The 27,598-nt window shown below is 43.1% G+C and overlaps 2 protein-coding genes across 2 annotated transcripts in view; one reads left to right on the top strand and one right to left on the bottom strand.

Annotated features, from left to right (window-relative positions):
- Positions 1 to 27,598, bottom strand: part of LOC118508869 (protein prickle-like) — a 104,919-nt gene that overhangs the window by 52,277 nt on the left and 25,044 nt on the right. The gene's annotated exons all lie outside the window — the stretch shown is intronic.
- On the top strand, positions 696 to 26,222 carry LOC118508871 (multiple C2 and transmembrane domain-containing protein). The gene is given in 18 exon segments (XM_036048674.1): positions 696 to 1,244; positions 2,162 to 2,364; positions 6,760 to 8,163; positions 17,687 to 17,889; positions 17,960 to 18,354; positions 18,356 to 18,477; positions 18,543 to 18,685; positions 18,748 to 18,939; positions 19,275 to 19,423; positions 19,491 to 19,809; positions 19,878 to 20,074; positions 20,200 to 20,380; positions 20,481 to 20,659; positions 21,540 to 21,659; positions 21,849 to 21,948; positions 22,057 to 22,163; positions 22,230 to 22,437; positions 22,505 to 26,222. Coding segments are annotated over 16 exon segments (2,841 nt in total). The 5' UTR covers positions 696 to 1,244; positions 2,162 to 2,364; positions 6,760 to 8,018; the 3' UTR covers positions 22,586 to 26,222.

Raw genomic sequence — 27,598 nt, 5'->3', positions numbered from 1 at the left:
GTTATACTTTCGTTTGGCCAACGAATCGGCCAACATTTTTTTACAGCTGTCGTGTTTTCAGTGATAATAGACAAATGCAACGATGACGGGTAGGAGACATCTCCCTTTTTTCACCTTTCTCCGGGGGAGTATGTCAAGATTCTACTGATGAGTGTTTCCGTTGTCCGTCTTCCATTGTACTGTGAGTTTAGGTGTCTCATGTGCGTATTGCACTCACTACTCGCGACGCGCCTTGTTTCCTCCAGCAGCTGGCAATCAACATTTTATCAATGAAAAATGCTTTTCAAGAGAGCTACTACGATAGTAATGCGGTGGAACTCAAAAAGGCTGTGTCGTAAAAACAAATTTTCCTATAGCATCTGCAATCATCGCGCACCTCTACAGGTAAACGGTTTGGAGTTTTAAATAAGTATCGAGTTTGAAAACTGTTACCCTTATTAATTGTTTGGCCAAACGTTTCATTCTCTGCACTTCAAAGTTGCAATTGACAGTGCATGGTAAGGTGTATGGTTTGCAGACACAATCAGTCAGCCGCGGGTTATTTACTGCAACGCGAATGAGGGAACATACCCCCACTGCGTCTTCTGCACACTTCCTCAAATGCAACACAGCATGTTAACTCACCAGTAACAACTGGTAACGCTTGCTGATGAGGGAAACGAATCGCATTGTTCTTACCTGTCTGTGTAGGCCCGCATCGTTCTGTGCATCTAGTTTGCATGACTTGTTGGCATCCTGGAGTGCTCCTTGCCTTTCCTATCGTTCCTTGGCATCCTCATCTTAAAGCCTATGTGTGAGTGAGTAACGCGCACGCGTTTCCAACGTGGTCGTTCGCTTGCTCTTCCACCGTAAGCTTCGCGAAACGGTTCTCTCAGTGAGGGTTGCTTCCCCTATATTTTTAGCAGAGAGTACAACAAACCAAAACATGGGACGGAAGCTCTTTGGGGAAGCGTTTGTTGATTTTTTTTCCCTAGCTTGCATCGCCAATGCGTGCGCCGGGAACCGTGTGGAAGCCTGCCCGCGACTCATGGAGAGCCGAGAAGTTCTGCGCTAGTCGTGGGATCCCCAACAGAGAGCGTTCTCTTTCAGTTGAGATCATAACCGGGAACCAAGCGGAACGCATAACGTGCGTTCGTGGCTCTATCCACTGTTTGGCCGTCCAAATTCGCCTCAAGCTGTCAGAAAAGCTTTTGTTCGAGCAGACACCAAATCTTTGCAATCGAAAAAAGGCCCACAAGATTGAGGTAAGTTGGGGTTCAGGTGTTTGAAGATTGTTCCCCCGTGAAGCAATCAACCGAACGCGTGTGTTTGCGTTGAGTCATTTCGCGACGGTCCCAGTGTGTGTTCTGTTCGTCGGTGAGAATCTTGAAGCACAGATCACCCTAATCATCCGCCGGACTCTGGAATAATACTCGCAACTCAGAATTCTTTCCTCAGTGTGATTTCCGAGAGAATCGCAGTAACAACAGCAGCAGCACAACACTATTAGCGAATAGGGGTTGGGTGTTTTATGTTTAGCTCACCCGGCTTGACCCTGTTGGGTCGATGCTAACCATTCCACAAACGAGTGTATTGTACGCAAAGTTGTTAGCGAGTGTTTCGGTGGTCGGTAGTAAGCATTGGGTGATTTTGCACTCGATTTCTATTAGCAAGTGAAAACAATGCCAGTGGTGAACAGCAGATCTACCTACTTTGATGCCCGATGCTTTGCTGACGAAGTGTCTCTTATTCGACCTCATTTACAGTACAAGCAAACCTAAATCTTGAAGAGTATAATTCACTGTATAAGAAAGCAGCCAAGTGTAGCGTAGGCATTCGAGCCCTTTTTCGTCGCAGAAGTCGCACCCCTCAATTAATGTGGTGTCCGTGTTGCTTTGATGTGACGAGAGTGAGAGCAATGTGTTTCGTGAGTACGTGAGTGATTTTTGCGTGACAACACCACGCGGTATCATGTGTCGTTATCGTTCAGGAGCCTTCCGGATACGGGGACGTTCGTTAAGGAAAGGGTTTCCTCTGACCCATTCGTTTACTGTGTGAGTGTGTGTGTTTGTGTGAATATGTAGGGATATGAATTTCTACGTTATTCATGTCCTGCTCTTTTAACCAAGGAAAAGAAGTGATTTCTTTATTAGTGCCCTTTGTGTGCGGTCCGTTTTTACAGGTCCTGTACAAATCAGTAACGCAATGAAATGTGCTGGTGTTAGTGAGTGAAACATTGCTGTTCCTATAAGCAAAAAGGTGAAGATGTGGAAAAGAGCATGCAGTAAACAAGCATCCGAAACAGCAGGCAGAACGCTGCTTTAGTGATCATTGATGAGTTCTCCATCAGATTTGGATTTGACCATCTCAACGAAAACAAACCAGGTAACAAAGGGACTAATGTGGCAAATATTGCACACATATGAACATGCAGCACACGAATTCTAATGCGTATTTTAGTTTTTAACAAAAAAGCTCACTTGCGTGTATTTTGGTGTAAAAGTTGACATGCACCGTGTTGATGCGAAATTAATTGAATTTACCGAGCTAGTCAAGCTTCGGGCATAGTTCGTGTCTCCATGGGTTTGGTCTCGCAGGACACCCCAAACTAAACCACCATCGGAACCACACGAACACAGACCCACTGGTTCCGTTCCCCTTTCCCTTCCATTCGTTTGCTGTAAGGTTGACAAAATAATTACTTCCCTAGCTTCACAGCCGACCAAAAGACCCCTGCAGTTCCGGAAAATACGCTTCACTAGCAGAGGATAGGGGCTGGAGAACCTTCTGGCGCCACCGAGGTGCTAGCTGGTCATAAAATTGCGAAAACAGCAGAGCGTGGACGAGACTCTCCCCGGTGACTCGACCGGAATGTTGGAATATTTAGGCGTGCGGTTCTCGACTACAGAAATAGGCTGTTGCATATTTCCCGTCCCACAAGATTCGTTATTGTATTTGTGTCCACGTGTGAATTCATGCAGTGAAAGATTACACCAACAAGCTCGAGATCCACCTGCCGAGCACGGTGAGAATGCGTGACTAACGTGCGAATCCCTCGGGGCCTAATCGCGACGGTCCTAGATTGGCACATGCTTCAGTGAGCTCATTCGAATCCTGCAGAAAACCGAAAGCACACGCACAGACATGGTCGCCTGACCTGCAAAGAAAAAAGGGGATATAAAAAGCCAACAACAACAACCCAATACCCTTATTTTCTACCCGTAAAACTATGGAACCACTCCAATCGCACACAACCCAAAACGGTCGCATAATTAATCAGCAAAACATTGATTTTTGGTCCACTCCTTCCTTTCACGCAGTGTCAAGGACTGGAGGGCTGATTCTCCCTCTGCCCCATCAGCCTGCATGTCTGTTGTACGCGATGGTTGGTATTTCTGAAAAGCGTTGCTTCTTGCTTGCTAGTGACAGTATTCGGGTCCCATTTTCTATTGCACCGAAGCGAACGGCACCACACAAATCGCATGTTGGCCGCCGTTTATGCTGATGGGTGTTGTGAATGTACCATTCGCTTTTCTTTTTTTTCTCTGCGTGTACACCATAATTATCTCCAACCGGCACCCTTCCAGCTAGCCAGATCATAAATCCAGTACAAGATTTCGATTTTTATGTAACATGTTCTTTTCATCTTGGCTCACTCTAGCAATATAAAGGCGGCAGTGGATGATTCGTTTTATTTTTGAGGACAATGTTCGGCAAAGCATCAACAAAGTTTCCATTATTTCGCGTGAATAAGAATTGAGTAGGAATATTAAGCAGTTCTATTTCGAAAGATGCTAAAAATACCTATAATGGAATTCAAATGTACCTAAAACTTTGTTAAATTATCTGAAGCTAATATAGTGTAACGTAGGAAATATGCTGAAGCTATCTTAAATATTGACTTTTTATACCTGTTTAATTTCTATCGCAAATGCTGAAGATCGTTATCTTTAAAATGTTTTTCAATATCGTGGATTGAATAAATGCCTGGCACGCCTTCCTATATGGCAAGGATATTTTCCTATAAACATTCAGAGCCTATCCCAAGCCTCACTCAAACCAAACCAATTGCTTCGAACCGCTTTTGTCATGTTTTCCATCGGTTTCACACTATACTAACGAGCATCACGTATCACAGAGCCAAAAACACCATGCCACGTGAACATTTTCCCCATCTCCCTCGTGCACACAACCCACGCCTCGACACGGTTTGGTTTGCGATTACATGAGACTATTAATGCACACCGATTATGCTTCACTTCTTGCAACTTCTCCACCTATGTTAAAAGTGGAGAAGCATAGCAGCATTAGCATTATCATGAAGATGAACACGTACGTGAAGATGTTCGTTCTTTGATTTGTCCAGGATTTGCTTTTATACACATTTAATCCCATTTCATCAGCTTCGCAAGGCGACATCGATGATGTTGATGATGGTGGGAAAGGCGTCAATGATACTGATGATGAAATATCATCCGTCTCGAAGCGAAACGCAACGTTCGGTTGTAAGTATGTAGGCCAAAGACCCGCTATTGCTTCAACCGGATAAACGTCCTTTCCCGAAGTCTCTTTGGTACTAACTCGATTTATGATTCGATTTGTCGGAACGAGCCTTCCACCAACGAACGTTCGCTCTATAGAGGCTGTGTATCACTTATCTCTCATCCTACGTCCATTCATGTTGGAAAGGACGACGATGGCGCAGAGTTGCCAGACATTTGAATCTTTCGCATGTTCTTTTCTCATTTACTTTAACCGATCATCTACTCGTTTACAATTTCGCTTCTTCTGGCATGGGTAATGTGATGATACCACCCTGTTCCGTTTGGGGTGTGAAATAACGCTGAGGATCCTGGGGCACTTGCGACCATACGGCAAATCGCGATTAATGACAGTCGATTTGTAGCTGTTTTATGCAACAAAATACTACGCCCCAAAGACTCGTCAAAGTCTTTGTCCGTCGTTGAGTGCATCGGAAACGGCGCCAGACCACAGCAAAAACACCCGCTCCCAATATCAGAAAATGTTAAGTTCTTCATTTACAATTTAAATTTCAAATCAAGCGGCAGCGAGCGAAAGCAAATTCGCTTCGCTGAGAACAAAAGAGAACAGAGTCCATGGGGAAAATTAAATTAATGATAAAAATGCCATACCTTCTTTATGGCAGGAGGTGTGGTACGTGCGATTTGTTTTCAAGGATTGCCATCATCATATTCTCGAGCGTTCTTTTAATGTTGGAACTAGACTGTTCCGTTGAAACAGTTGTCCAGCCGTTTGATGAGCCGTTTGGCATTGGTAGCGATGGACTCGTTCTATCACCAACACATCAAAAGCGGTGTGTCTATGTAGTCTTGTGTCGATTTTTGTTGAATTTCACAACTGCAGCGGCACGTGGTCCGCAATCTAACGAGCGTTTGGTTAAATGTCACCTCAAAATTAAATTCGTTCTCTCATTCCATTTGTAGGCAACGCCGACGACGCTGGCAGTGGGTAGAACACATATAGCAAACCTAATGACGATTGGCCTGATGCCAACCAAAAACAATTGCTGCTGCATTGTCTGGGGTTTTACTATAATGGGTGATGTGTTTGCTTTCCGTTGATCGATTATGCCTCCTTTGGGATGGCAGTAGACCACCAGAGAAAATGAGGGGGAAAAAGAAAGTGAAAACTCGGCCAGAACAGACTCGCCACCAAATGTTCTTAGGAAACGAAACAGGTGTTGGCTGGTCATGTGGTTGTCTGACGCGTTTGCTAAAACAAATCCCATAAAGTTCAACGGACGGTTCGACCGGATAGTAGTTGTGAGCATTTCTGCTCTTTAGCGTTCTTTACTGCAGCTGGGCAGGGTGTACTCGTAAAATGTTTATTGGCCACAACCAACACCACGTGTGAGACATTTTCATCTTTTTCGTATATACATAAATACTTAGGCTGTAGGTTGGAAAGTACACTGAAGCACACATTTTATGCCTCAGTTTTCTTTTGAAAAAGAATTGGAAAAGCAACATAACAAACAAATCCAATGTCACAAAACTCATTTCAAAATAGTACAATATTTAAAAAATTGATAAAACCACTATCAACTGTTATCAATTGTTGCTTGTGTTATTCGTACTTCCCCACATTCGTAATTCAATGCAGCTGCTATTATACCTTCACTTCCAATATAAAACCGATGTGCTACGGGATCATACCAGCGTCAAATTGTGCTAACCATGCACAGGTAGGTACACAAAAGTTCACTTCCACTGTGCTGGTACAAAAAAACAACAACAGAACGAACCTTACTGGAGGGTACAATAAATTGGTGCATGCAACAAGAATAGGCACGCAAAAACTGTCTAATAAAAAACTAGTTGCAAATCAACCAACTCCAGCCCAACGCCCGTATATACTCCAGACCCGTAATCGTGTTCGTTGGTGGACGTTTTTCGGTTGGTTGAGTCTGACAAATATGCTCACCTTTTACGGGCAGGTTGAAAAATGGTGTCAATAAACCAAATTTGCAACTGGTTGTACTGAGAGCCACCTCGGTTTATGACAACAACTCGACATGGATACTTCATAGTGAAAGTAAGCGTCGCTGTTTTCGTCGAATTATTAACCCTTAAATGGAATTGGAAATTTGGATCTAAAATGTATCAAAAACTTTACGATGTTTTGACGCGTTTCATTAATGCTGCTTTGTTCAAACAATTATTATGAAAGCTAACTATAATAAGGAGAGAGGTTTGCTTCCATTAACAACGCTTCTTATTCCTCTTCCATCTGTTTCAGGAAAAAGACTCCTTTGCTTCACGACCACCATTCAGTTCCAGCCGTCATCAGTTGACAACTTAAATCAATTTGCTGCTCTAAGGACATCATTCTGCCAGAACGAATAGGCATGCTTAAAGGCTCGAGGAGCTCAAAAATGACGAACTTAAGATAAAAAAGGCGAAACGAAAACCAGCAACAAAACAAAACTTGCCTGCGGAAGTCGAACAAACCACTTCAACGTAGCCTCACACCCGGTGAAAACTTCACCCGGAAAAGTAGAACGAACAAAGAGGAAAGAATTTGCAATTATTAAAAAGGAAAAAGAGAACGTGCAACACCTTTTTACCGCGGAAAGGGACTAACCAGCCTACGACGTCATCGAACACCAGCACGGTCGGAGTACATTTCCAGTGTGTTGGAGTTGCAAAGAAAAATGTGTCCCAGCATAACGAATCCTTCATCGCTCTGGCCCATCCTATTTGGCGCTTCGTCAGTGGTGCTTCCGAACGGTGTGACTGACTCGCGTTCCGTGCAACAGTGCCAGCCAAACCAGTCGTTTTGCAGTTAGTCGGTGCGATGGTGTGCGAGCTCATCGATTCCTTCCTCTAGGCCTTTTCTTCCCCACGCTTTAACACGTTCTTTATCCACTCGGAAGGGCGTGAAGCGCAAACAGAAAGGACTCCTTCACCGACTTAAGCTTTCGAGGTTGAGTTATTTAGATCCCTGGTGGCTCGTTTTTCCTGGCCCACAGTTTTACCACACACACGCACACACGCTCACACGCTCACACCCACACTACACTATGCGTAAACGATGCGTGCTGAATGAAGTGTGTCCGTACTCGGGCAGGAAAACGTAGGTGAATGTCGTGAAAAGGACTTGAAGACGCTCGGCGTTAGCTTAACACACGTTAGCCACAAGAACAACTCGCGTTTTCCCGCTCCAGCTGCTTGGTATTTGTGTGCGTATGTCTGTGCGCATTTGCATACAGAACGAAACAACGTTCAAGTGACCAAATCTCTGCGCGCGTAAACACAATGCAAACAGTGCTCAAAACGCTGCATCCAAAGTACGCGATCGTCAGGCACGTGGAATAGGGGACATGGGACAGCTGACAAAGTAGCCTCGGGCACGGTGGTTAAGGACCGCGACGAAAGATAAAACTCATCGAAAAGATAAGAGTGTTCGCCCACATCTGGTCAGCCGCCCGTTTATCAGCCACAAAGGAAAGATAAGTAGAGCTCAACGTCATCGTTTCTTCAGGTACAAGCAGTAGAATGGCGGCAACAGCATGCTCCACAGCGGCCACACCAGGGGGAGGAAGCAGCAGTCTCGGTGGTGGTGGAGGCGGTGGAATGGCGAGCATCAGCACCGCCGGAGGAATAGGTGGTAGTGGAGGCGGAAGTAGTAGCAGTGGAAGCAGTAAGTACCGTTCAGCTTGTTTGTTTTTCTCATCTTCTCTTTGATGTAGCGCGCTTTGCTTCCTGCCTAGTATGTGAATGTCCTTGCTAGACGCTAGTCGAGGTTTGTGTCTTCGCTAAGGAAAAATACCTCCACTTCACCGTACCACAGTATCAGTGTGCATGTATTCGTCACGCCCTGTAGTCGCCTTAGGGGACTTAATTGATAATTAATATTTCACGAATGTTGAATGACTCCGGGCCATTCATGTTTGAACCTGATGCTTTCGCTTTGAGCAGCATGAACTTTACGCTCCATTCGGCTGATACATCGCACTGGGGAGTAAAACTATCGGGGAGGATAAATATAGATTCTACACATTTATGTCACGAAGCACTAAAAATAAGGTGGCTTGATAGTCGACATTTGATCCGTCAACACCCTTTCGTGTGCTTTGATGTACCCGATAGCATTACGGAATGGCCAGCGTAAAATCGCCGTTAATTCTTAACTGAAAACAACGACCGATACTGCTGCTCATGGTGCTATCGTAAGAATACCTCACTGGATACGGACTCTTAAGTAGGAACACGTTTGTACGCTTCCTATAACGGTTGAAGTAGCAAGACGGCCAGACCGTTTAAATTAGTTGAATATTAGTGATAGAGAGAACATAAAGAAAGAAGAGAAAATTTAAACGAATTCCTAGTAATACCCACATACACAAGAGTAACAAGAGTAACATACACAATGATCTCTGTACAATTAAAGTAGAACGATCCTTTCAAATAGAACACTCGGTTTTATAACACTCCCGGGAGCTAATTTACTGACTGGAGATAGTTAGCCTGTATACCAATGTGGTATGATTCTACGCTAAAGCCAAAATAGCAACCCTGTGGACCGTAGAAAAGCTACGATGTAGGAGCCTAAGGGAATAATTATTCTCTATCATTTTGCACTTCCGTCGTGGCCAAATGGAACTTTATAGCGTACTGAAGCAACCTAATCATATTTTCAGTGCTGCTCAAACCTACCTAACACAGCTGGCATAATTAAACCGCGTTCAATGCAACACGTCGACTTCAATTGAACCATTGCCATTTCCCCGTCGCTGGCACCGTTTCCTGGGGAAAAAGTATTCCCCTTCCGACAATCGACACAAGCTATTGTGGTTGCTGCACAATTACCACAAGCTGATTAGGAAAAGTCGATCCGATGGAATCGATGGTACTGGTGCGCTGAATAATAGATTAGTAATAAGCTTAAGGGCATGGATACGAACGTTTATGCGGCATGTCCTCGAAGAGCTTGTTTTGAAGCTTGTTTTGAAGTATACTTTACTGATCATTTAGACGAATCAACTAATGGAAACTTTTGAAGTACAACATTGCAAAAGCTTTCAGCCTTTCCAAATCTTATGTTGCCGAATGGAGCGATTTAATCTGGTATTTCTAGAAATACATCCTTAGTACTCGTTCTTGATAAACAATTTGATTCTTCAAAATGATTTGTTTAAAAAAAGAGTACTACAGTATCATTAACCACTGCCCTTCTATTTGCATGGATTGTGGAGTCATCATCACCGACTCTCATTTATAATTCGACGCTCTAATCGCAAATTCGGCATCACTCGCCCGACGGTCGCACACATGAGATCATACAATATTCAACGTTTTATAACACCCGGAGCACAGTCTCTGTGTCGCTGCCGGTATAATTCTCGCTGGTGTAGAGCGAAGGCGTTTTATCGCTCCAGAGTTCCGCCGTTTAGACCGTGGACTTTACTCTCGTGCGTACGTATCATGATTGTTGGCCGTGCAGGTTGTTCGTCCCGAAGGATCTCGGCAGCAGAGGGATGAGCTTTTGGCTGTACCCCTTGCAGTAGCCCTTCGAGGACACTATACACAAGCAATTGTCATGATAACTGCTGGTAGAAAAAAAAAAACCAAATGAAACTAAACGATCCTGCATGACGCAACAGTTGCCCCGGGAGCCAGTAGTAAACCTTCGGTACCACTCGAATTCCACAGTGTTGTATTGGGAGTTCGGTAGTTTCCCCACGTATAGTAATCACGGAGTGATGCAAACGAACACAAAAAAGAAGGGTGATGTCTCCGTAAAGGATGGGGAAAGTATTTTTCATTCGAAAGTGCTATGCTTCGACACCAAAAGCGTACAAACTACGGTACCGAAGGACACATCTTCTCGAAAATTGTGCTACATCCTCCATAGCCTCTGTCCTCGATAAACTTACCTTTCGAAAGGGGTAATATTGAATTTTCCTCAAAATCTGCCTTCCTACGGTAGCTGGTGCATAATTTATTGGATCATTCAAAGGATCCCGGATCCTGTTCGGCGCTTACTTGTCCAACCCTCAGGGAGCACTCGGGCATTGGTTAGCAATTTTCGTTTTGGCCGTTTGCAATATGGTTCTTTTCTTTGCTGTTGGCCTCACTATAATAGAAACCACGTAGCTCAACCATCATCCGCATATATCATCCGAATCGTTCCTTGGTTGCTGGAGAAAAACTTTTCGTTCATGAGAAGGACAGTCAAGTCATGGAAGCACTGGTTGTCCTTGGGAGAGCTATCGCCTTTTCAAGGTCGTATAGTGCAGATTGAAAATGTAATTCAATTTGCGTATCATCGGCCGATCGATGCGGTACACTGTATTTGACACATCGATGTTTTGGTAATAAGAGTGTGGGTGATAACGTTTGGATTTAATTAAATACGTCTCAACTCAAAGGGGCTCAATATCTGTAAAAATATTCTGAAATCTATTACAACTCACAGCACAAACCCACTAACATTACAACTCATTATTGTATCGATCCATAAACTGAGTTCGTAAGGGATAAATACGATCCCATCAAACTGTCGTCCTCTCTACCTAAATTGAGAAAACCAAACTCATTTCGATTTTCACTAAAGAAGTTTGCGCCGTGTTGCAATGTTCCGTACGTTCAACATAAATACTTCAGCATTTCATTAACCCATCTCGAATATTCTCTTAAAACGGACCACCGTATGCTGATTGTTATGGTACCTTTGGACATTGGGAAAGCCCATTCTCCACGAGGATGTCATCATTCCGATCGAAATCGGTACGAACTTTATTCCTACTCGAGCTTCGGACTGAGAACGGCTGTTTCAAGCGTTCATGTAACAGGTTATTGAAAGATTGCTCCGAAACTATCTTTGTAGAGGTATTGAGAATGAGGCAATTCTTTAGCAGGAAGTGTGCTACGATGGGCCAAGATCAATTGTGTCTTCGAGCAATGTTGCTGCTTCTGTAAAGGTTGATTGTAGCATTCTTCCTTGAATGCGCTAATTTATGGAAAATGTGAAGGGACGTAATTTTAAATGATTCATCCTAAAATATGTTTTCAAGGATGCAATGAATGAATGCAAAGTCCCGATTAAAATTTATTCGATAGCTGATTTTGGATCATTTAAATTTTCTGTATTTTCCAATGATTCTATTAAATTTAAATTGTAAGCATAGAGCTATGAATTCCGAAACTGTTCTTGAGTCTTCCAGCAACTTATTGCACATTGTGGCGCTGTAATCTGCTAATCGTGTTCATCACAATTACCATATGATAGTTCCTGTAACGTGCGTCCTTTTTCCACAACAGGCCCGAACAAGCACACACAAACACACACGCGTTCGTTCCATCCATCGCACCAGCTGAGCATGCTGCAACAATATTTTCTCCCTCAAAAAACAGCGGCTTGGCTACACCAGCGCCAGTTGGAGCATGAGCGGAAAATGCGGAAAACGCGCCAAACGCTGGCACTGGCTGACTGCCGGAAACATTCTTTCATTCAGCGCTAGTTGTTCCGATTGTGCCGTTCGGTTCAGTTTTTCTCCGGCCACGGAACAGAGCGGACCGGCGTGATTCGACATTGCACACGTCCGGTATCAGTTTCCGGGGTTCTGGAGACTGTTATACAGTGCTGTGAGTGTAGTGCGTGCGTGTGCCAGTGTGTGAGAGAGAAAGAGTAAATTATGTGTGGTACTGTGCGTGTGAAAATTACTCACGAACGTGAAACATTGCCATATAAAACCGGTGCACCCGGGATATTCTGGTGCAATTAGGTTTCACGTGACCACTGGCGGAAAAATCGAAATTTAGCTACATTCTGGCATGGTTGGGACGCTGCGGAAACATCTGGGAAACCAGGAAAGGTTTCTTAACCAGTAAACAAAGCGAGCAAATACGTGAGGTACGAAATCACTAAGCCGGCACATCATTAAATCTGAATTAAGCGCTCTCTGGCTCACGGTGTTTCGAAATCTACCTTCGTAATGATTCCGGAAGCCAGACAATTCTATCCTAATAGCAAGTCCCCGTTCGGACTGCTTTCACAATCATAATTTGATGGATTTTCATTATTTTCCACTCTGTTGCTCGTGAAGAAAGTCTCGGATAAAAGACTGAAAGATTCTTTCAATAGGGCAATGATGGTTCTTCGAATGGGACATTTTTTTCGTTCGCTTTAGCTCACCAACTCACGCTTCAGACACTCCAAATCTTTTTAATGTAGGTCAATTATGCTTCCCAAACATCCACACACTAGAACAATTTAAATTCTTCATAACCTATTTCGGTCAGTCGAGTTCTTGTGTACACTTTCTACGCCACATTGCACAATGTTCATTTGCAAGAAACAAGACTTAATAACCTCCCCATTTTTCCCAATGACACACCGTTAACCGCTGACCGTACAGGGAGATAAAATAATTTATAATTTTCCACTCCTTGGACAAATTTTATTTTCCTTCGTTTTGAAATGGGCCAATGAAATGAACCTAGCGCTTATAGTAACGACATTTTGTCGCGCTTCGTTCTCTGAGGTTTATGAGCAACCCATACATTTCACGCTTGGAACACACGAAAATCCACCCTGCGGCAACAATCGTTTGGCCAGAATTGGTTCACTCTTCAGTGGCTAGGACTTTTCCGTTAACCTCGCAACAGACGAAATGGAGCGACTGGTTTTGTCTCATTCCGAAACACAATCTGTAAGTCCTTGTTTATGAGTTGTCTGGCTCCTTCAGCTCAACTTTGACCTTCTCGCTGGGAAAATATCGGCTACCGACCGGCTTTCGGTAATGTGACACTCATCCCAATTCGAAGTGTTCCATATTTGCTCCCAGGTCAGCCATGAGTAGGAAAATGATATGAAACAGCATCCTCTTTGTGGTTGCTGATTTCCCTTTCAAGTAGAGAAACAGTTGGTCCTTTAGATTGACCAGTGCGATGATCACAATGATTTCGATGATCAATGTTGATGACGTTGGTAAGATAAACTCTCAGCTCGCGGTGTTGCCACACGTACGCAGGAAAAAGGAAACGATTTTTCTCACCCCTTAGCAAGGCCAGTTAGTTTGTGTTTTTCTTTCTTTCCTACGCCCAAAAACGGTTAGACTCATGTTTGGCGGCTAATGCTTGGTTGTACCCAGAACAGAACGCTGAGGTGGCATTTCTTGCCGTGTTTACTTGACTGGGCGCATGTTTGGAGGTCTTTGCTGGTGGGTTCATGTTTATTTTTGTCGCATCTACACCTTAAACTCCAATAGAACTCGATCCCGGTTTTCGCCCACTCTAACTACATTTACTGGAATTAGTTTTTCTTCTGACTGTCCAACACACCACGCTGGTGGTGGTAAATTTTTGACCCAAATCCCGGTGTCTCCGGTAGATAGAAGAACATTTTTTCTCATTCAGACGACCCACAGACAAATGAAAGAAATGGTCTGGATTGTCTTTTCACTGAACAAATCGTCTCGCCTTTTGACAAAACACCCAAAAAATGTGCGCAAGATACGGACCACACTCCATCTCCGGAAATTGAAGGTTTTGCTCCAAAAACGATCGTACCACATGGGATATGGGCTAAATCGTATCAAGACGGGAGACTGGTTTTGTCTATGGGAGACTAGCAGATGGATTGTCTATTTATCGCTTGAGCCCGGCACATATTTCCCGGACACACTTCCTGCATCGTGTAGCACCGAAGTGGGAAATGATTTATGGAAGACAGTGCGCTACCATAGATATACATCTTCGCCGGGATTCCAATTTTTATGATTAGAAACGATCCAGTGTTTTCGTCGTCACCCAATGGCATCTGCAATACAACAAAGGAACGTCCTACAATCACTCGGTTTCAGTCAGCCGACTTTTTAATCTGCCGCCAAACACCCAAACAAACCATCCCACCATCCTTATATGCGAAGCACACTGGGCGAGTCGGATGACCAATGCTAACGCCTGACCTTAACCTTGCCTAGCCTGGTGTTGTTTCTCAACCAGGTGCTGTTTCCTATAGTGAAGAATGGATTCCGCAACTTAAAAACACTTTTTTTTTTCATTTTAGAATCTACTCGATCTAGAATCTACATTTTAGAATCTACTTTTTTCTGCGTAAATTGTTGTCCATTTTTAGTAGTTCTCCACAATGTGCAAAGATCAGAGATAAAAGAAGATACTCTAGCATTCGCACTGTGTACTTTACCAATTTACAACGGAGAGGGTTTCATGGATAAAGAGTAATTTGAAATTAAGACATTAATTTGTCAAGACTATAAACGGCCTCCCCTGAAAGCATTTTGCATTACTGCCTCCAAGTTTGGAATTGACTATGATGGTAAGGGGTTTATGTGTCTTCTTTAACATTAATTAAGCATCTAATCCGTGCAACCTCAATCACCTCTAGGAAAAATATTTACCGCCTAATGTTCTGCTCATGCTACCAGGTGGTTTTCTGCCTCTTTGGATTTCCTAACCCTTCCGTAAATCAACAGATGTTTGTGTAGCCTTCCTGCCTTGTTTGCTTGGGCCTGACATATCGGACAGGCCATGCCAATCAAATTTTACGCAACTTGTTCTCAAATCGTTCGACCTTTTCCGCAGGACGGTCGAGCGCAGCTTATTCTAGCTTCTGTGGTTGTTGATTCCTGCGAACCCACCAAACATAGGGGCTGAATATTCAGGTTGCTAAATGTTTTGAAGGTAGACCTTCTGGCCGGTTTTCGACACGTCAACGTGTCCTTTTTTAGATTGTATCATTTTCAAAGATTTCAGCAGCGTTTTGTTTATATGTTTTTTAGCAACTTTGTAGCTAGACACGTTTATAAAAGCTCTACTAGCCCTCGATTCTGCAAAATGTGGCTTGATGATGGATCGATAAATGTGCATTCACCAGTTTGGAAATACCTTTAAGCACTATCAACTCCTCCGGAATGGCGCTGTTGCTTCTGTATCCTCGTGACGGGCGATTTAACACCTTCATTACAGAGGGGTTTCCGATGGACGAAGTTTAATGATAATTATAAAAATACACGCTCTACCAGAAGAGGGGGATTTGTGGTTATGGCGCTTGGTCTTAATGTGTCCAACACACCTTCACCAACGCGTAGCATTTTTGATAGATGAAATAAGAGATTGAACATGAAATCTCTAAGCGAAACCATCCAATCTTATCCGAGTGTGTCTTGATTAGCTCTCAAAGTCACGAGCCGCTTACCCGTTAGCTCACGGAACCTGACGGTCAGCTCCAGGCTCCGGCGACTGTTTCTCTGTTATGTCAGGTTCCGCTTGCATGTTGTTGAAACTACCCCCAAGTAAAGTATTAAACCACTAACCCTCACAATAGCTCGAATGTGATTTGGTAATTATGACCCTGATTCAGGACTTCACAGCTACTGTAACAATTACCAACTAACTCCATGATAGAAGCGACCATAAAAGTCCTCTCACGCATGCTAAAGTATCCGCCCAGTAGTAACCGAAAGCTATGTAAGGCAGTCATTTTCATTCAGGTGGAAAACAAAATGACACAAACAACAATCAACAGCGAAAAGTTGGGGGAGGAAACGGATGCATTCATGTGCTGAACACGTACTGAAAAACTTGTACCAATGCCCACCGTAGTGAACCACCACCATTCAGCATTAAAGTTTTCAAGTACTCAACTATAATGGTAAAATATTTATGTACCAGAGAGCCTCATTTTTTGCTACTCCTTTTTGCTCCATTAAATCCCTTACGGTTTCAACCACGCACGCTCGGCCTCAGTGGATGTGAGCTCACTCAAATCCTGTCACATTGTACATGCGTTATCCTTTTTTATGCACAGACAGCATCTGCTAAGCAAGTACATTATGCCACATTTTCCATCATACCGTCATTCAAGTATTAAATTAAATCGTATCAGATCAGTTCGGTCGATTTAATCCCCGTGCAGTTTCAAACAGCGAGGAGACTCAAAGTCGCGTTTCATAACAATTTTCCTACTTTCTGTTGTCCATCGCTAGTCTTACCAAAATCCTTTTTTTATTCCATTGCAACGGTTTGGCCGTATTTCTATTATTAATTCATTTCTAACTAGAACAAAATATCAAAAAATCGTTCTAAAACGCTCAATATAAAAAAAGATTCATTATCGGCCATTAAGTTGAACAAATCGGTCCGAGGTTTGAAACTTTTCTCGCACGTGTGTCTGATCACGTTCGCCACCTGTTGATTTTTATTATGGTTCTCATTATGAATTCCTGTCAATACACTTTACGACCTTCGCCCGGAAGGCAAATAGTGTAGCGCTTTCTCAGCGTTCAATAATTATAAATAAACAGCGCGCGAACGCGCGCATTGTGGAGGTATAGGGACTGGTTGGCAAAGACTGATACAGCAGCAAACGCCGGGTGAACGCTGTATCTCAACAGATTCATCTCAAATAAACACAATCATGCAAAACTCACATTCCTGCAACGGTTTCAAGGGTGATTCAGTCGAAAGAGAAAATTTCAAACATTCTTGCTTCGCTCGTCGTTCGCCATGATAAAACATGGGAACAGGTATACTTCTACGGCCTGCTCAAAAGTTTGTGACGAGTTTGAGGATGTTATTCTTGAATTTTATTTTGGAAAACAGCTTGCGTGTAAGATTTGTTTGCTCAATAAAGATAGTTTCCCACCCTCTAGTATAAGCTCTTGGGAGAAAACTTCTTTCCCTCAAGGGTCACAAATCATACGGCTTACACTTTATAAGCTGCTCTTGCATTTTCTGTGCAAATTGAACTCAATCTTCGGCGAATTGGCTCTCTTTCGATTCCGGTACAACACATGCCACGAAAGATTCAGTATCAGCAATTCGTCTTACATAAATACACCGTGCAATAAGTTTTCCCTTCGGAAGGTTATGACTTTAAAAATGATAACTTATAAATTAGCAGTACGCAATTCTTGTACAATATATCAACAAATATAGCATGAATCATGAATCGTTGAAATACGTCAAACTGTAGATGTGTGTAGGTGGATGTTCTGTAGTTTGTAGAATTCTATGAGCTAAACGAGAAATATTTCAATTAGCTTATCTCTGTACTTCATTGTCTGTATGCTGGCGTGAAACACATGAACCGTCTGCTTCTTCTTCCGCAACTCATCTTTGCTTGCCGAATGCGCAACCTTCTTCCACGCTCTACCAAACAAACAAACCCCCACACAATGCCATCCTCAATTCTGTAGAACGTTCTCGACTGAATTTAGAATCCAAATGCTCCTCGTTGCGGAAACACTTGAGTAAGTCAGCTTCGGAGCTCAGCTGTAACGACTGTGGCAGTTACGGCGATTCTCCGCAGTCTTCGCCACAGCGAGCCCGTTCGGCAAACGTTCCCACCATACCGACCGGAGTTATACAACGAACGCACGGATTTTTTAACACACTAAGGGTACGTGCGGTCGAGAGTAAATCTCGCTTCTCAAGCTAACCCACCAACTGGTCAATCCTTCATTCTTTAGCATCGATGGTCACGAGGACGCAGTAAGGAACGACTGCGAGGGTCGCTCGGTCAGGAGCTCGAGGGTCGTCGTGACAGCCAAAGCGATTACGCAGCCGACAACAGTTCAGCAGAGCATAGCAGCTCGGCTACACCTCACCAATCGCCTCGCCATCGAGCTCAGACACTCGGAGACTCGCCGCTAGCCAAAGGAGTCGACAGGAATGCAACGATGAGTGGTACGGGAGGGGTGGGTTCGATTAGTGAGGGTGTGTCTTCGTCCGGGGTCGCCAGCGTACTCAAGGTGCTCACAACGAAGGTGGACGTGGAGGCGACACCAGGACCTAGCGGACTGAGCCATTCGACGATTGGCGGATTGCCCAAAGTTTCGGAAATTCCTGGACCAAGTGGGACGTCCTGGTTTGAGTCCTGCAGACGAGCAACAACGAAGGAGAGAAGCACAGCTAAGACAACACTCCTTCTTCCAGCTTCGAGTACATCTAATAAGTGGCCATGGACTCGTGGCAATGGATAAAAGCGGTAAGTTAATTCTTATCATGGAAATGACTTATTTTTACATCTTTGGACATCATTGGATGCTGCAGGAACGAGTGATCCTTACGTCAAATTTAAAGTTGGAGGACGTTTGTTGTACAAATCGAAGACAGTTCACAAAGACCTAAATCCTACGTGGGACGAAACGTTTGTCGTGCCAGTGGAAGATCCTTTTCAACCCATAGTAATTAAGGTGATAACGTTTTTCACACATCTTGAACGTTCACTGGCTAATTGGAGCTCTTCTCGAAACAGGTATTCGATTATGACTGGGGGCTGCAGGATGATTTCATGGGTTCAGCCAAACTCTACCTCACCTCGCTGGAGCTGAACCGAGCAGAAGACCTCACGATCAAGCTCGAGGATGCTCAACGAGCATCAAAAGACCTTGGAGAGTTAAAACTAGGCGTCACACTGTGGCCAAAGACACAAGAGGATAAAGAGCAAGTGAGAAGCCCCTTACACTTCATTCACACAACACTATGTCACTTCCTGTCCCAAGGCAACCAAAGTTTCCAATCTGTTGCTTTTTTCTACTGCCTACTTTCCTAATTTGATGTACAACTCTTTGGTTTCCTTCGAAACCGCACCGCCCCATTAAATGGGTTTTTTGGTTCAGGTTTCTTTCATTCATCTATCTTTTTGTACACATCAGCCTCTTCAACTTAGGTTCATTCACATGTTTCTACACCAGCCCTAGGGTGTGCTCGTTGTTTTCTTTCTGCTCTAAAATTGCACCACCTCCCGCCTCCCCGTTTTCCGTTTCCGTTCACGCTCGAAAGTACTTTCAGCGCAACCCGAAGCTGGCCGATGCGTCACGACGTCTCAAGTCGCAAATCTGGAGCTCGGTTGTCACTATCGTGCTGATCGAAGCAAAAGGACTCCCACCGGATGCTGAAAACGGGCTCAACGATATATATGTCCGATTCAGGTAAGCACATAGCATTCTTCCAAGCAAAGGATCAGTAATACAATGTCTTGGTTTGATCGCCCCATAGACTAGGGAACGAGAAATACAAATCTAAAGTTGCTTACCGCGCACGCTGGTTAGAGCAATTCGATCTGCATCTTTTCGACGATGACCAGCTACTAGAAGTCATAGTATGTGGGAAGTACAATACCTACGGCAAATGTACCATCGATCTGCGGAGCTTGCCACGCGAACGTACACACGGAATATGGCAACCCCTAGAAGAGTGTACGGGCGAGGTTCATCTCATGCTGACAATCAGTGGGACAACAGCTTCGGAAACCATCACCGATCTAACGGCCTATAAGGAGGATTCTAAGGAACGTTCTCTCATTCAAAGCCGATATGTACGCGTTCGTTAGATTATGATCATCAGAAGCAAGGCTTGTCTAAATATATTGGAATCTTGTTTCAGGTGTGGCACAAATCATTTCAAAACATGCGTGACGTTGGCCACCTCACGGTGAAAGTGTTTGGCGCGACGGGTTTGGCAGCGGCGGATATTGGTGGTAAATCGGACCCGTTCGTCGTGTTGGAGCTAATCAACGCTCGTCTTCAAACGCAAACCGAGTACAAAACGCTCACTCCTAACTGGAACAAAATCTTCACTTTGTAAGGAACACGCTTCTATGCAGACAATCCGTAAAAATCACGTTACGGACTGTACGCATACCAAATGTGCTGGTTATCTTAACAACGTTTTCATTTTCTCATTGTCTGTTCGCTTCACGAAATAGCAACGTGAAAGACATGTCCTCGGTGCTGGAAATCACTGTGTACGACGAGGATCGCGACCACAAAGTAGAGTTCCTTGGAAAAGTCGTCATTCCGCTGCTACGAATACGCAACGGCGAAAAACGCTGGTACGCTCTCAAAGACAAGAAGATGTACACCCGCGCCAAAGGCACTCAACCTCAGGTGGGTAATGAGTCCCATGCCCATGAAGCTATTCATGGTTTGTAGCGTACGTTCGTGAGATGATTAAGTTTCCTTCGAATTTGTGTTTCCTCTCTGCTAGATTCTGCTGGAAATGACGGTTATGTGGAACAAGTTGCGAGCGGCCTTACGAGTGCTCGAACCAAAGGAGGAAAAGCTGGTACAACAGGAAGCCAAGTTCAAGCGACAACTCTTCCTGCGCAATGTCACCCGACTGAAGGCCGTCATTATGTACTTTATCGAAGTGGGACAGTTCGTGCAGTGAGTATTGTACCATTGTGCACCACAAACCATGCCACAGCAAACCTTATTGAAAGAATGTGCGCATTCTGGTAAATCAAAAAGGAGGTCGTCCGCAACAACGACATCGTTGTTTAAAACGCCGCGATTCTAAGGTTCAATTTATGCCAACATTTTTTCCCAGCTAACTGTTTCATCTCCTTTCTGCCCACGCCCTCCATCGAGTAAGCGAATGAAAACGAGAAGACATAATGAAACAAAAAGATTTGAACATCCTTATCACATTACGTCGGAAAGTGTGAAGCAGCACACAAAATGAAGGTGCATTTCCATAGGCCTGGTATAAATGCATACGGCTTTTGCATCTCCAGCCGCCTCATAAATATGCCGTGATTGTATGATTCTTTCTACTCAACACAGAATCAGGACAGAATTTATGCATACTTGCTTTTATTTTTATTGGTATTGAGACTATTGGGATGTGTTTCAGGTTGGTTTTTCTTTCCCTCGTCCGTTTTCCTCAGGTGAACCTCTTCGATGGAGGCGCCTGGTAGCTATCGTAAGACATGGTTTATCTGTGTTTGATTTTATCGCTGATGTATGCTTTTGTAATTGCGCAATTCAATTTGGTTCAATCTCATCGCTTTTACTGAAATATCATTTACGATTGCTGTCAATGATGAAATCCTAATGATCCCCTGGGAAAGGACCAAGGATTCGATTACCAATGTGCACCGTATTTTGTTGCTCAAAACGTGTAGCGCTGCCGGAATCGATACAAATAAAATCACATTCCCAACAAGCATAGCGCCAACGTAAACAATACCCAGCCTTGGACCTGCCTTGCGAACACTAACATTTTTCCTCCCTTTCTACCAAACACCTCCTCCAAATGTTCCAGGAGCTGCTTCGAGTGGGAATCGCCGATACGGTCGTTTATAGCGCTGGTTTTATGGGTCTGTGGTTGCATCTGGTTCGATATCTCTACCATACCGGCCGTCGCTCTGCTATACCTGCTGAAGTAAGTAAACGCTTATGATTGTATTTTTTCAGATCCAAAAACAGGATGCAGAAAGCATTCTCCGGAAAACGAAGCGAAGTTCATTTCTTGCAGGGCTCGGAAGCACCCAAGCATGCATTATATATAATTATTGCGACCGTACAACTAACCCTTTTCCGTATCACTTCTTCTCCTCACTTTTTCGGTTAGGAATTGGTTAATTCGATGGCTAACCGGAAGCTCATCCCAGTCAACGGCGGACGAGTACGACGTAGCCAGCGATGACGAAGACGAAGAGGATAAGGAAAAGGTGAATTATCGCAACCAGCCCGGATTGGCACCATTATACATAATTAATGTAGCCCCGGATAGGGCAGCACAACGATTGCTTCATTATTTAACCTCACGTTTGTTGCAGGAGGAGAAAAAAACAATCAAAGAACGGTTGCAGGCCATACAGGAAGTGTCGCAGAGTGTACAAAATACGATCGGATTCCTAGCATCGCTCGGGGAAAGCGTTAAAAAGTATGTAACGATTTGTGCTTCTGCAACATTAAGCACTCAATTTCATACGTATCATCTTTCTTTTAGCACATTCAACTTCTCCGTGCCAGAGCTAAGTTGGTTGACCGCTTTGTTGCTACTAGCTGCTTGCCTTGTTCTACACTACGTTCCCATAAGGGTGTTGCTGTTGCTTTGGGGTCTGGTAAAGTTCAGCCGAAGGATCATCCGACCACACAGTGTACCCAACAACGAGGTGCTAGATCTTCTATCTCGAGTTCCCGATGATGAGGAAATTGTAAGCTGAAAATGCTTGGCATTCTTAGAGGCAATATGAAACTAATCCGTTATCTACGTTTCTATAGATCATGTGGCGAGAGTTACCACTCCACTCGACGCCCGAACTGGCCCGGCGGGATCCGCGAAAGAAGCATAAAGTGTCGTAATGTTACCAAACTACCCTGAAGCGCTACTTTAGGGATAATCTCAAAAAGGCTCTACACGTCAGTAGGGTTAAACCGAACGCAAAGGATGTATAAAGAGATCCAATCTCATGGTTTTCACGCTTCGCTCACTACTTGTTGCATCTAACGAAGCATTAGCATCTGCACTTGGCTAAGAGTGTGATAGATTAGCTCCTAATACTTCCATTTTCCATTGCTAGAGCAAAACCATTTACCAAACAAGTTTATCAAACGCTAAACGTACGCTACTTTACCAAACCCTTCCAAAGTTCGTTATTGGAAGAAAACTCATTCCATTTTGCTCTCAATTTCATACTCCTCTTTCAATATCTGACTCACTCTCTTTCTCGCATTCTCTCTGTGTCCCTTTCTCGATAGGTAGAAAGCCTTGTAATATCACACTTAACAGTTACATTATACTTTCTTCCACAGTAAAAGAAAAAAATACTGAGCCGTAGATATACACATACCAAAATAAACCAACAAAGAAAACGATGCAATCGACAACATTAAGAATAGATAAGAGGGACATAAATACACGCCGAACTAAAATGTGGAACCATATACCTAAGGCTCTCTACCCTGTACAGAATATTATTAAAACCTGTTAAACATCTTTCTCTACATCTAAACTAGAAACTGCAGCTGTGAAAGCGTCTCCTCCTGACAAGGCTTCCAAACTTGATCCTACATTTTATTTATCATCCACATTAGGACGGCTAAGCTGTGTATCTATCAATCCCTACATAGTTCGGCTTCGGACAAATTACATTGCGATTCTTTCTCTATCGTAGAAGTTCCAATTCTTCTTTTCTGAAATCACATTTCACTGTTCATCGGCCAAATCGATGGGAACCATTTTCCTCGATAAAATCCGTCCAACGTAGAAGAAACTAGGAAATCTAACAAGCTTTGTGGGGTGACATCAACCTAACATACCAACAATGAGCACTGGTTAGTTCTTTAGTTCAGTTCTTTGTGGAGCGAGCATAAGATAACTTTAAACAAATGAGCTAGAATGTAGAAAAGGTTACAAAGTATGTAACAAAGTGATGGTAGCTAGGAAATGAGCTTTGCTGAGTTTCTTTGTAAATAAGGACTTGGGTAATATGCTAGACTATCCTTATGACCAAAACGGAAAAGGCGAAGAGGGTAAAGGCTGTTTGCTTGTTCGGCTTGCGGAAAAAATGCTGATTGGAATGCATTCCGATTGCTACAAAACACGTTGCTTATTAGAGTGGTTGTCCAGCAACAATGCAGCAGCTAGTATCGCATGTTATTGCAGATGCAGTCATCTGTTTCTTTAGTCTAAGGAGAGTTGCTTGTAATTCAGCACAGCATAATATTTTTTCATATTTAAACCACCGTTATTCATTCAATCAGCATGCACCGAGAGCAACACATGGCAAGACACAATTTTAAGAACACTGAATGCACACACTTATCAATTCCTACTGAACTTAGCGCAATTACACCATACGATCAAATCGGTTTTAGACATGGTTTTTGCTTTCTAAATTCGTCTATAAGTATTATGCACTCGTGATAAGAATATGCACAAGATAAGAATGAAAGTTTCCTTCGTTTATAAAAGACGAGATGTGGAGGGAGTTTTTTCTGAAGCAAATGAATTATTCTTGTTATCGATTAGCTAAGCAACACCAAACCAACAATACGTTGAGCATCGATTCGCGCTTGACCGTACGCTGGGCTTAATTAACGTAAACAAGCAAAAGCACTTACGACAAACAGTCAAATGATTGCTTGCCCAAGAGCATATTTCTTTACTGTTAATTAGCTAGAGTCAAATTATTTAGGCTAAACACTTAACTAACTAATATTGAAACACCACTTACAATCAAATTACGCGCGGCGGAATGGCAAAAGAGTGGTAAGGAACGAGGATAAGCAGCTCTGTTTGATAACACAAAATCTGTGTTTGTTGTCCTAAAATTTTATACGTTAAAGAAGACGCGACTCGTTCTCATATTAACAGTTGCTCGTTAGCTTATGGAAAATCGACTCGTACAGTATTCGTTTAAGTTACCGTTTAACCGTGGTACCGAACGACCTTAGTTTAGGCACACCCTGCCGGTGAAAACCGCTTCACCATCCTCCTCCACTTTCCCGCTCATGTGATCTCAAGCTTACCTGCTGATGCCACCTAGGTAAGGTGAAAGGAACGTATGAAAAAAAAACTTTATCAAACTAGTAGCAAAATCCAGCGTAGTTAGGCGATTTAAACAAATTGGCGTTTCGCATAAACACCACACAGAGTTGAAAGCCACACGGGTGGCTTCGAGTGCGAAAGACATTGACCAAACAGTAAAACGAAACGAACCTATCTTCTATTCGTCACTGTAAAGTCTTCTCTTGTTTAGACTGGTAAAAACATCTTCATTTGCCACTGCAAACAGGCAAACACAAATCTGGTGAATGAGAACTCGTATCTCACATAACAGTAACGCCACAACAGTACTTTCATTTGTAAAATCATTGTGATAACGAGTTAACCATGGTTCTATTTCCTCATATTTGTACTGAAACGCTGGTAGAGTAAAAAAACTGCATATTTGTTTTCATATTAAATCATTATCAGTAGTTAAATATGTTGATAATTCCGAAAGGAAACAGGTTATGGTATTGAGGCGGTTTTGTTTTCGATTAAAGCTATTAATTAGTATTCCAGTAGCATTAATCATCTTCACAAAATGTTCTAGATTGAACTCACCATAAGACAACCTGGCGAAAAGCATCGAGAAAACCAAATTTTACACTCACAAAGAATTCTATGCGCAGATATAGTATGTTCAAAGCGCCAAATAGCCACAAAATTAATGTCATGCAAAACGCAGTGACAAAAAGAAGATATATCAAACGATGTACAATTAGAAAACGTTATAAACCTTCTGCTCCAATGCCTCGACCCCATTCACTACAATCACAGATCTGGTGTTCTTGCAATTTTTAATTTCTCTGCAGAATATCATAAATGTTAATGGAAATGTCATCAAGTCTGTAGTAAATACAAACAACGATTTACACAATTCGTTCACTCTCTTCAGTCTCACCGTCATGCGAAAGCTTTACCGTTACACATTCTCACCGCACATCGGTACATTTGTCCATCAATAGCATAAGTAAAGGGAAATTATCTTGAAATATTCGCCCCATGCCGTATGACCAATGCGCATTGTAAAAAAGAAACAAAAAGCCACATCAACAATTTAAATTCTACCTTAGAGAAACGAACACATAGAACGAAATGATCAAAAAGCGCATTACACAAGAATGTAATGCTATAACACGCTGTTGTAGCACGACCATCAAGTGGCTCGTCAAACAACGATTTTGCTTGCATACATAAGATGGAGTAACACAACCACATTAACTTGATCCCACAGACAACTGGAGCGATAGATTGAACACGATGGCAGGAAACGTACTTGGTTTTTCCCTCCCATGTTTGTCGTTGTGTTATGCGTTCGTCCGTTGAATATACAACTTACATTTATACACAGATACGATTACAATAAGCAAGGGGTTTTCAATTTTTTAACACTTTTTTGAGGTAATAAAATCGAACAATGTAAGAAAAACAATTACGAATGACACCACACGTCCACGGCAAAAGCACAGGGGTGTTTGGCTATTGCTTTAATTTATTGAAAGAAGAATTTGTCTTTGGTTTGCAGCGAAAAGATGTCGTAGAACTCGTCAGAATACATCCTAAGGTAATTTCGATACCAAAAAGTACTTAGAGAGAGTTATGGCCGTTTGGCTTTCTCTTACCATTTCTCCCTCAGATGTATGATGCAACATTTTGAAGTTTCCGATTTTCTCCTAATTAAGCCCATCATCCTGCCTGTCGGCTTCTTCACATCCCAACGTTTGGTCTGCGTATGTTATCTAACACCTTCTCGTACACGGCTTTGTTGAACACGCCAAAAATTGATTTGTATTTACGACAGTTTCGCTTGTTCCGGGAAAGGCAATCTTGGCAATTAGCGTCTCGGTTACGCGCCACAAAAGAGAAACACGAATCAAACAGTACAGAATCCGATAAAGCATATGGCGATGTCGTTTTGCTTGTGTCACAATTCGTCACTTGTTTCACACAAAAGGCGAGTCAATATGTTACCGAGGAATGAATCGCATACAAATCGACACATCATCGTCGTCCTCCGCGCTTGGGCGTGTGTATCTCGCTGACACCGGCTCAATTACCGGCCCAAACTCTGATGTCAAATGCCGGAAATGGCAACGGGATCCAATGACATAAGGTCCATGGGCTAGTGGAAAAGAACCTTTCATTTTCATTGAGCCAAAAGTTCAAACAAAGATTCAATCGCAGTCTTTCCCCTCTCTCTGTCTCTTTGTACGTATGTAGCTGATTAATTACCTGCCACCTCTTTTCATCCCAAAATAGCATTTCTGTTTTAACGGGTTGATTAATTCATCGGAAGATTTCTGATGCATAATCTGGCTGTGCGCGGGATAGGTTTGTAATTAAACGCAGACAAAATAGTTGACGTTCCTACCGACGCATTTATTGGAGTGATTGATTTTCAAATTCAATCAACAGCAATCAATCAGCGCATAACATTCAAACAGACTCTTCCCTTTTCGTGCTTATTTTTACATCCGATTGATCGATCCATCAACGTAATATGAGAAACAAAACACTCGACACCATCTGCGCCCTTTCCTTTCACGTTGTAACGCGAAACTGACCTGCTTCGTGAAGCGACAAACTGCATGCATGCGTGCAGATGTAAACGCAACATAAAATAAATAGCCAGTGCCAACCTTGTGGATGCACCTGGCCTGGAACCGAAAGACAAAATTGAGATGCCGGCCGACTGATGGATTAGATCATCCATCCATAAATTGTTTTCGCTTCAAATGTGCGTGCGCCGCGCTGACGCATCTGTTAACATTGCGATAACAAACGGTATGATTGAACATCCATTTGTTTGTGTGCCAAAGCTATTA

The sequence above is a fragment of the Anopheles stephensi genome, chromosome 3 (assembly GCF_013141755.1).
Source record: "Anopheles stephensi strain Indian chromosome 3, UCI_ANSTEP_V1.0, whole genome shotgun sequence".
NCBI classification, from domain to species: domain Eukaryota; kingdom Metazoa; phylum Arthropoda; class Insecta; order Diptera; family Culicidae; genus Anopheles; species Anopheles stephensi.
Note: the sequence above shows the minus strand (reverse complement) of the source record. Positions and strands in the feature narration are given on the sequence as shown.